This window comes from Pteropus medius, unplaced genomic scaffold (genome assembly GCF_902729225.1).
Source record: "Pteropus medius unplaced genomic scaffold, Ma_sr-lr_union100, whole genome shotgun sequence".
NCBI classification, from domain to species: Eukaryota; Metazoa; Chordata; class Mammalia; order Chiroptera; family Pteropodidae; genus Pteropus; species Pteropus medius.
Window position 1 is genome coordinate 17,070,256 of NW_024342467.1, and position 8,230 is coordinate 17,078,485.

General features: G+C 43.1%; 1 protein-coding gene across 1 annotated transcript; it reads right to left on the minus strand.

Annotated features, from left to right (window-relative positions):
• Positions 1 to 2,470: 2,470 nt before the first annotated feature.
• On the minus strand, positions 2,471 to 5,972 carry NEUROD6 (neuronal differentiation 6). Its single transcript, XM_039861919.1, has 2 exons — positions 5,641 to 5,972; positions 2,471 to 4,305 (listed from the first exon to the last, which is right to left on the minus strand). The coding sequence occupies exon 2, from the start codon at positions 4,282 to 4,284 to the stop codon at positions 3,271 to 3,273; it is 1,014 nt and encodes a 337-aa protein (XP_039717853.1). The 5' UTR covers positions 4,285 to 4,305; positions 5,641 to 5,972; the 3' UTR covers positions 2,471 to 3,270.
• Positions 5,973 to 8,230: the final 2,258 nt, after the last annotated feature.

Genomic DNA, 8,230 nt, shown 5'->3' on the forward strand with positions numbered 1-8,230 from the left:
CTAAGGTATCTGACCTCGAGCCTTTTGGGTGCCTTAGACAATCTCAGGGAGGCTGCGGTAAAAGGTCGGTGGTGAGGCAGAGCTTTGTCCCAAATCTGACTGCACACCTTTCTGATCCTAAACTGCTCTCTCTACTGTACTGTTTCCCCTTCATTGGAATGACACCTTAAAAGTAAGATTCTGCAACGCGTGGCATCTGCGATGTTGGCGTATGAATGAAAAGGCATGCGATTTCTCGGGATCGCAGTCCACAGGGAAGAGGGAGGGCCCGACTGAGGAAGGGAGGTAACGCCCTGTCCTCGGTGAATGTAAAGGAGGTCAGCTCCGTGATGCCCAAGCCCGGGGTCATCAGTGAGATCTGAAGGATGATTAAGCCACAAGAATCAGTCCCACGCACCCTACGCACATACAACATAGTGTCTCGGATTCCATCAGTCCACTGAGGAGAAGGCACGCATCAGATCTGTGCATCCAAACATGGAAGACATTCCATGATCTCTGGGGTCTGTGCCCGAAAACCCCATTCTTTTGCTTGAGTGCCCCGCCCCCCCTGCGAACAAACTCTGAGATGAGACGCTCCTGAACGGTTGCTTCTTCCCCAGACGTTCAGCCAGCTGCTTTTCTTCTTAGCTCTCCCATGTCGCCAGAAGAGAGCCGGAGAATGCATCTCCTGTTGCAGTCTCTAGTTCCAGCATGGATCTGTGACCCCGGAAAGCCTATGCGGATTGTACAGGCTGTCTGGACCAACAAGACACTGAGCAGGCGCCATGCGGCTCTCAGTCAGGCAGCGGGTCACCTTGAAGCAAGCGTGGCGGGGGGTGGGGGTAGGGTAGGGGGAGACCACACTTATTCTGCTAGTGACTAAACAGAACTGAGCTAAAAAAAATTTTTTTAAAGCCATATTCTTCCAGTTCCAGATGCTTCCTGACCTTCTTGCTCTTTGCTCAGATGGGGTAAGCAGTGATGAGACTCTTAGTGTCCGAGGCGTCTTAAAGAGGCCCAGCAATCCTGGACACAGTCCCAGGGAGGGCAGGCTTGGTGCATGTCTGCGAGGAAGCAACCCAGACTCACCCCTGCGTCTGAGACAGGGGACAGAGGCCTCCCTAGCTTGGGCAGACTTCTCTCCACCCCTGGAGGGCACGCCTCCACCTCTTTCCAAAACCCCTTTGTCCCCGCCCTCGTGGGATTAGACTGAACAGGTGCTAGCAGCCCCCGCTTAAAAGGGCGCGTTCGTCACCCGCTCCGTCGTGTGCCAGGAGCTGGTTCGCACCTTTGCCCCTCCGAGCGCCGCTGCAGCCGTGCGCGCCCAAGGCCCCGGCGCTGCTATGGGGGAGTTGAAGGGACGTCGCTCCCTGGAGAATGGGGCGCAGGCTTCCCGCAAGCCACGGGAGGACCAGGAATGGGGCAACTCTCAGCGGAATTTGGGCAAACTGGAGCCTCTGTGTCTCCCGTTGCGGCAGGCGGGGAGGATGAAGGGCCGACCTCTGTTCCGCCTCTAGGGGCCTCGCCCTGAAGAGGTCGCTTTCTCCCAGGTTCAGGGCAAGGTCTCTGGAGCCAGCACGTTCCCCAGACCGCGCAAACCCGTTCTCGGTCCGGGGAGGTCCGTGCGCTCCCTGGGCACGCGGCCCCTGGGCCCCAGAGCGCCCACTGCGGGTGGGACACGGGCAGTGCAGCCCGTGCCCCTGTGGCCCTGTGCCCCTGTGATAACTGCCGGGGGAGGGCCTCCTTGCCCTCGCGAGTCACCCGAGTCACCCGCCAAGAGCCGTCGAGCCTGCACCGCCTGGAGCGCCGGCCGCGGAGCGCATGAGCGGGCAGCGGTCGCCCGTCCTGGTTGCGCGGGCTCCCTGCCCAGGCTCAGCCAGACGCGGCTCCGTCCTGCCACCGCGGCGCCCATTTCCGCGGCCCTCGCCGCCCTCTGCAGCTGTTCCCTCTCCTCCCCCTGGGAGGCAAACCTGTGCAGGAGGGCATCTGCCGTGAGGTCGTTGCCACCTTGGTTTTTACTCTGAACGGGGCTCGGTGCTGCTGAACAGGGTGAGCTCCCCAGGCGCTGTGCAAGTAGATTTTTGGTGGCCTTTTGTCAGGAAACTTTTAATCACAGAGAATTTAGCCTCTAATCGGCCAGACTTATTTAAATCGGCAGAGTCAAACCTTCCATTTTTAACATCCACTCTGGTGTTTGCTGGAAATTTGCCACCGAATTTCGACTCAAGCTGAAGGTTACCAGGATTTATTATTGTTTCCTTAGGATGTCGAACCCTCATGGGCTACTCTCCTTTCATTTAAGATACTTAAAAAAAAAAAAAAAAAATTCTTGTAAGCGCTTTGGCCGTTTTAAGAAATTTGTTTTATCTCCTATGGTTTAGAAATCCAGAAATATTTCTGAAATGAGGAGGAGGGCATTGGCAGACAGAAAGCAGCTGTGTACCAGGAAATAATAAGTATCATGCAAAAATATCACAGCTAATAGATGTCCTTTGTGAGTGTAAATATCTATGTTTAATTGCTTTAAAAATGTGGGGTGGAAAAACAATTATACATTGTGATAATAAACCTATACAGGTAATTTCTGAACAATACAAAACCAGTGCTGAAATTTTTTTCTTTATAATTGAAATAACTGTTCCAAAATTATGACACCACCTACCCAAATATCACGTTGCCCCATCTGCAAATACTTGAAGAGGAGTAGTTAACCATTGGACGCATTTAGAGTTGTCTTTAATAAAAAGAAAATTGCATAGCTTTTCATATTGTTGCACAGCCTCAAAGGCGCCTTCCAACATCATTGTCAGCCTAGTGTTACTCTTGATATTTTAAATTTCCAAATTTTCAGAGATACATAATATATAATTCCTAATCATTATAAACACATCGTTTTATTCATCTGATTTCAACAACATGCATTTTTATAATTACCGTACAACTGAACTAGACATTGAGTGATGCTGTGTGCATGTCTTTATTCAACAGTATAATCTTAGACACCTCGTTCAAACAAATTGGGTGAATTTAAAAGAAAACAAGAAAAAAAAAATCCTTCCGGTAGAATCAGAATCACAGTGCTTTACAGACAAAAGGAAAGGAAAAGAAGTTCTCATACGAAAAGAGATTTATTATTACATAGAAAATTCTCACAATAGTTGAAACACACTTCAGGAACTAGTAAACACCTTAGATAGAGTTGTGCCAATTACTCAGCCCACAAGCACCTGCTTTGTCTTAATTAGACGGGGGGAGGTGAATGACCACTGTTTATTTTCATTTTCCTCATTAATTATGAAAAACTGCGTTTAATTCATCTTGCATGGTGAGAGATTGGCCGCGCAGATGTAAGTCATAAGGGAAGTGGCTGTCGGTGGGCAACCTGAACATGGCTCCCTGCCCAAGGGGACCCCTGGGTGGCACTGCACAGTAATGCATGCCATAATTGTAATTTTTGCCATAGTCCAAGGTTTCTTCTTGCTTCAGGGAAAATATCCCATTATAGTTAATTGGGGGAGGACTTAAGGGACCTTCAAACTGAGGGCTGGCACACTCAGGGGAAGCGCTTTCATAGAAGGATTCATACGCACTGCAATAATTGTAGGGTTTCATGGACTTAGCATTATCAAGAGTTCCATGCCCTGGGGGAGTGGTGAGCTCAGGGCTGTGGTAGGGTGGGTAGAAAGTAGAGTAGGGTGACCTTGTGTGATGCGCAGCCTCCCCACCCTGACCCATCAGGAAACTCCTGGCGTTGAGCTGCAAGCAGCCTGCCACCAAGTTTGTGGTTGGCTGGGAAAGACCCTTGCATAAGTTTTGGACGAACGTGAGCAGATCAGGTCTCTTGCCGATTCTCAGAATTTCAGAAAGTGCCCAGATGTAGTTTTTGGCCAGTCGTAAAGTTTCTATTTTGGACAGTTTTTGGGTTTTGGAATAACAAGGGACCACTTTTCTTAAATTGTCCAGAGCGTCATTGAGGCCGTGCATCCTGTTCCTCTCTCGAGCATTAGCTTCCTGTCTCCTGAACTTGACCCTCTCCAGTCGGAGCTTGGTTGTCTTTTTTTTCCTAAGACCCCTCCTCCTGGGCAACCCATTTTCATCTTCCTCTTCCCTGTCTTCCTCCTCCTCTTCTTTCTCAGTTTCTTCTCCAGGGGTCCTTTTGACGCTCTTGCCTCGAAGGACGATCTGTTTGGAAAAGCTTTCCGGTTTCTTAATTTGCTTCTGGTCCTCACATTCTCTAGAAAACTTTCTGCACATCTGGGATTCTGGCATTACAACAGACTCATCAAACGGTAGTGTTAACATGGTTCTCTAATCTTAAATAACCTGAAAAAACGCCAGCACAATATTTAAAGTGTTTTCATTTTTAAAGTTTATACACTTAACACATATTGAATGACTTAATCATAAAAATACAAGAACACGTGAAAAAGACTGATTCCGGGACTAAGGTTTTTTACATGAAATATAATTTTTGAGTTTGGAAAGACTAGTAATTATAACAAACATTGACACATGCAATAGTATTAATTTATACAGGGAAATTATCAAAAGAAAATAAAACATGAAGCATTTATTGTAATACCATCACCGTCTCCATTTCTCTTTGATTTTTTTTTTTTTTACTGGTTTTTAAATACACGAAAAGGACTTTTGGATTCAAGCAAATGCAAAACATGATAAGCAATGAAGAATTTCATTAGTTCCAATTCTCCTGAGTAGAAAACGAGAAGAGACACCAGTTTTTTAAATAAAAAGTGTTCTCTCTCCATTAGCTGACAAATTTGTGTTTTGTTTTGTTTTGTTTTTTTAAAAAAAGCCTTAACTTCATTTGTTGTATTGTGTAACTGTGGATTTAGATAAGTGGCTGTTGGAATATACAAATTTAAAGAGAAATTAATCAGAGCCAATTTTAAAACTGATTTCTTTCTGATCAGTAAAGAAAAATGTAAACGAGCACTATTTTCCCAGCTTTCCTACACACACACACACAAAAAGAGGTAGGGGAAGATTAGGCTAATTTGGAATAAGCTCCATAAATAAATTTAAAAAATAAAAATCACTGACATTTTTGTAAATCAAAGGAAATGTTGAGACTGCTTATACATTGACATTTTTTTTCCTACATGTAATTGTCTGTTTACTGCTGTTCAAATTATCCTGGACAAAAAACACTCTCATAGTGTTTTTGTTCTACGAGCCACAGAAGTCTCCCTCCAGCTAATATCTGACAGGAACGGTCCAAGGATTCTGACTGCAATTGTGCACGTGTGTTCAGAATCCCGAATGAAAGGGAAAAATAATTTGTGTTTCAAATGCAATTTTGGCTTTCGTTTGGTGAAGCAGCAAGTATTTTCAGCTAAAGTCTTCAAACAAATAAGCACATTAAAACAGAGACTTTTCAATTTAATAATCTCCAGCCCCCTGACACACACACACACACACACACACACACACACACAAACTCTTAGTAATGTCCACATACTTGCAGTGTTACATAATAGCAGTGAAAGTATGTGATAATTGCATCATAAGAATGAAATATGATAAGAAGTTATAGATGGCAAAGAGCATATAAATACTATAAGACAGTGACACTGTATCTTTAAACACTTGCATGCAAAGCCAGTATCAATTGAAGTATATCTTTATTTATATTACCTTAGGTTTTAATTTCATTCAATAATCAGTTTTCATTTTGGATCTTCCAAATCTTTTCAGGCTGAGTGTCGCATCGTCTCCTGGAGTCTCTAGATCTGTGTATATCTGCACTATCTCATTGATCTCTAAAAAGTGACATTGATGCCAACTGCCAGAGCTGGTACCCATGCCATCTGCTAGTGACGTCACAGGGCAGAGAGAATCATGTGATCCTCTCTCTTGGGACCTTCATTCTGCACTGATCATCTGGCATCCCTGTAAGTGGGTACCAGCATTCATGCATCAACACAGAAGGTTAGACTGATAGGAAAAAAATCTGCACCAGCATTTCACATACAGTAGGTGTGTTTCTCCCCGAGCTGCTCCGGCTTCACGGGCAATCTGTAGGAATAGCTGTGTTAGTGTTCAGTTTTGCCCTGCAACTATTAGGTAGTCGTTAATATTCCATTCAGTTGTAAGGTGGGCTTTTGTGTGAGCGAGAGGTTTTTGTTGTTGTTGATGATGATGTTTTGTGAAGATCACCATCCCATTTGTGCACCTGGGTACCCAGGGAAAGAAAGCCGCGAGAAGCAGCTGAAATCAGGAAAATGGTCTTGAGATGCTTAACCAAACTAAGATTTGTGTAAGCGAACAGGGATCAACAAAGGTCTCCTTATTTCCTTGTTTTGTTTCATGGCAGGTAACTTACCAGTGTGTTTCTGTGTGTTCTCTTAGTAACATGTAAGACTTCTGTACTTCTAAGGAATTCGGAATTAAAAAAGCATTTCTCTTTCTGGGGTCTGTGAAAGACATCCTCGGATGCTTCTCTTCCTACACTTGCTGGTATCTTTCAATAACTTTTGGGAGAAATTCTTTATATGTGTGTGTAAAATGCAGAGACAATTTTAAGTCCACTGTGAAAGATTTCCAACTACCTTCCCGTGTCTTCTACCGAAAGTCACAACTTTATTTTTTATTGTCCCCTATCTCTTCTCAGTGCTAACTTGCTTGTTCCTTCTCATTTCATTTCAGACACAATAAACATAAAAATGATCACTTAGGTTTTCGTTTTTCTCTCTCTGGCATTCTGCTGAGTATTTTAATCAAAGATTAGCTTTCCTGCTTTTTGGAGCTTACAGATTTTTTTTTCTTTCTCCTATAGATCTCTTCCTATTTTTTCCCCTTTAGACCGACATCGATTTAAATATCATCTCATTTGTATATCAGTGTCTAATTGTTTTTCCTTGTCAGATTTATTTCATATTTCTCTTTTTTCCTCCACTCCCCCTTTTTGGTTTCTTAACAAAAGCAGGATAGAAACAGTTAAGCAAAGCTGGCAAAGCTTTAGAAATAAAATGAACTGTGAAACCAGAGACAAACTCCACCTTTCTCTCCTTTTCTCTATTTCCCTACCACCATCCCCCCCGCCAAGAAAGGATGTCTTATTTCAGGACTGCCTGTCAGGAAAGCAAAAAAGTGCACTTAAAAAAAAAGTTTAAAAATAGACCAACACAACCTTTGTTATTTGACAACAGAGTAATCTCTTTCTGTAAAGTGAGGCAGTATGCTTTTGGTATTAAAGTAATCCCTGGCAGAGTTGTAATTGTTGAATCCGTGTTAGCATTCCCCTTATAAATCCCAATTTTGAAAGGTTTAGAATTCTGCTGCTTTAATGCACTTCGGTTCCAAATTGGCATTCGGGACTTCAAATTAAATTCAGTTTTGCTCCTATCAGACCCCACTCATTTCTGTCCTCCTCAAAGTTACTCAACTTTGCTTGGACGGTTCTGGAAAAGATGAGGAAGTTAGTGAAAAGGAGAATCATGCCAGGTAAAAGAGGATAATTTTATTCTCTCGGTGGTCCAGTAAAAAAAATGCAAATTTACAATAAAAATAAGGCTATATATTCATAACTTAAATAAATAGGTTGGCCTGGCTCATGTTTTCAATAAAATATCAGACATACCAAGGCATTTCAAAATGTGTTGCTTAGAGGAATATTACTGGTAATGGGCGCTTTGAGCATATTTCATATAGCTTTTGACTCAAAAACCACACACACTTTTAATATCAGCACAGAGAATTTCTATAGGAAGACCAGATACAGAATATTGTTTGTTCTTACATATGGTTTAATTTTTAAACATAAAGGCACATGATAAGTATCAGAGTCACGAGCCACAAAGCAGCCAGCCTTGTCATGAATTTTGCATATTGCACCATATTCTAAACTTGCAAAGCCTCCAGAAGCTGCATTGTATGACAGGCATCAAAAACATGAAAATTAAAATCCAAGGACTAGATAATATGACATGTCAGTGGAAAATTATCACCAGTGTAGCTCATTGCAAGGATAGATTTCATATTTTATCTTTGCAATGCGCAGATGAATGGGTAACAGTTTTTGAGAAAAATATTTGGGGCTGTTCTATTTCTGCCTTTGCACATGAAATAAACACCTTTGGTGCTGGTGGGGATGTGGTGGGGAGAGGGGGATGGATTCTGTGTTGAGATTTTCTGAGTATTAATTTATCGTTTGAATATCTTAGATTTTTTTTTCAAAAAGGGGAAACAAAAAGTGGTTCTATCAAGATTTAGCAAGGATTCAGTG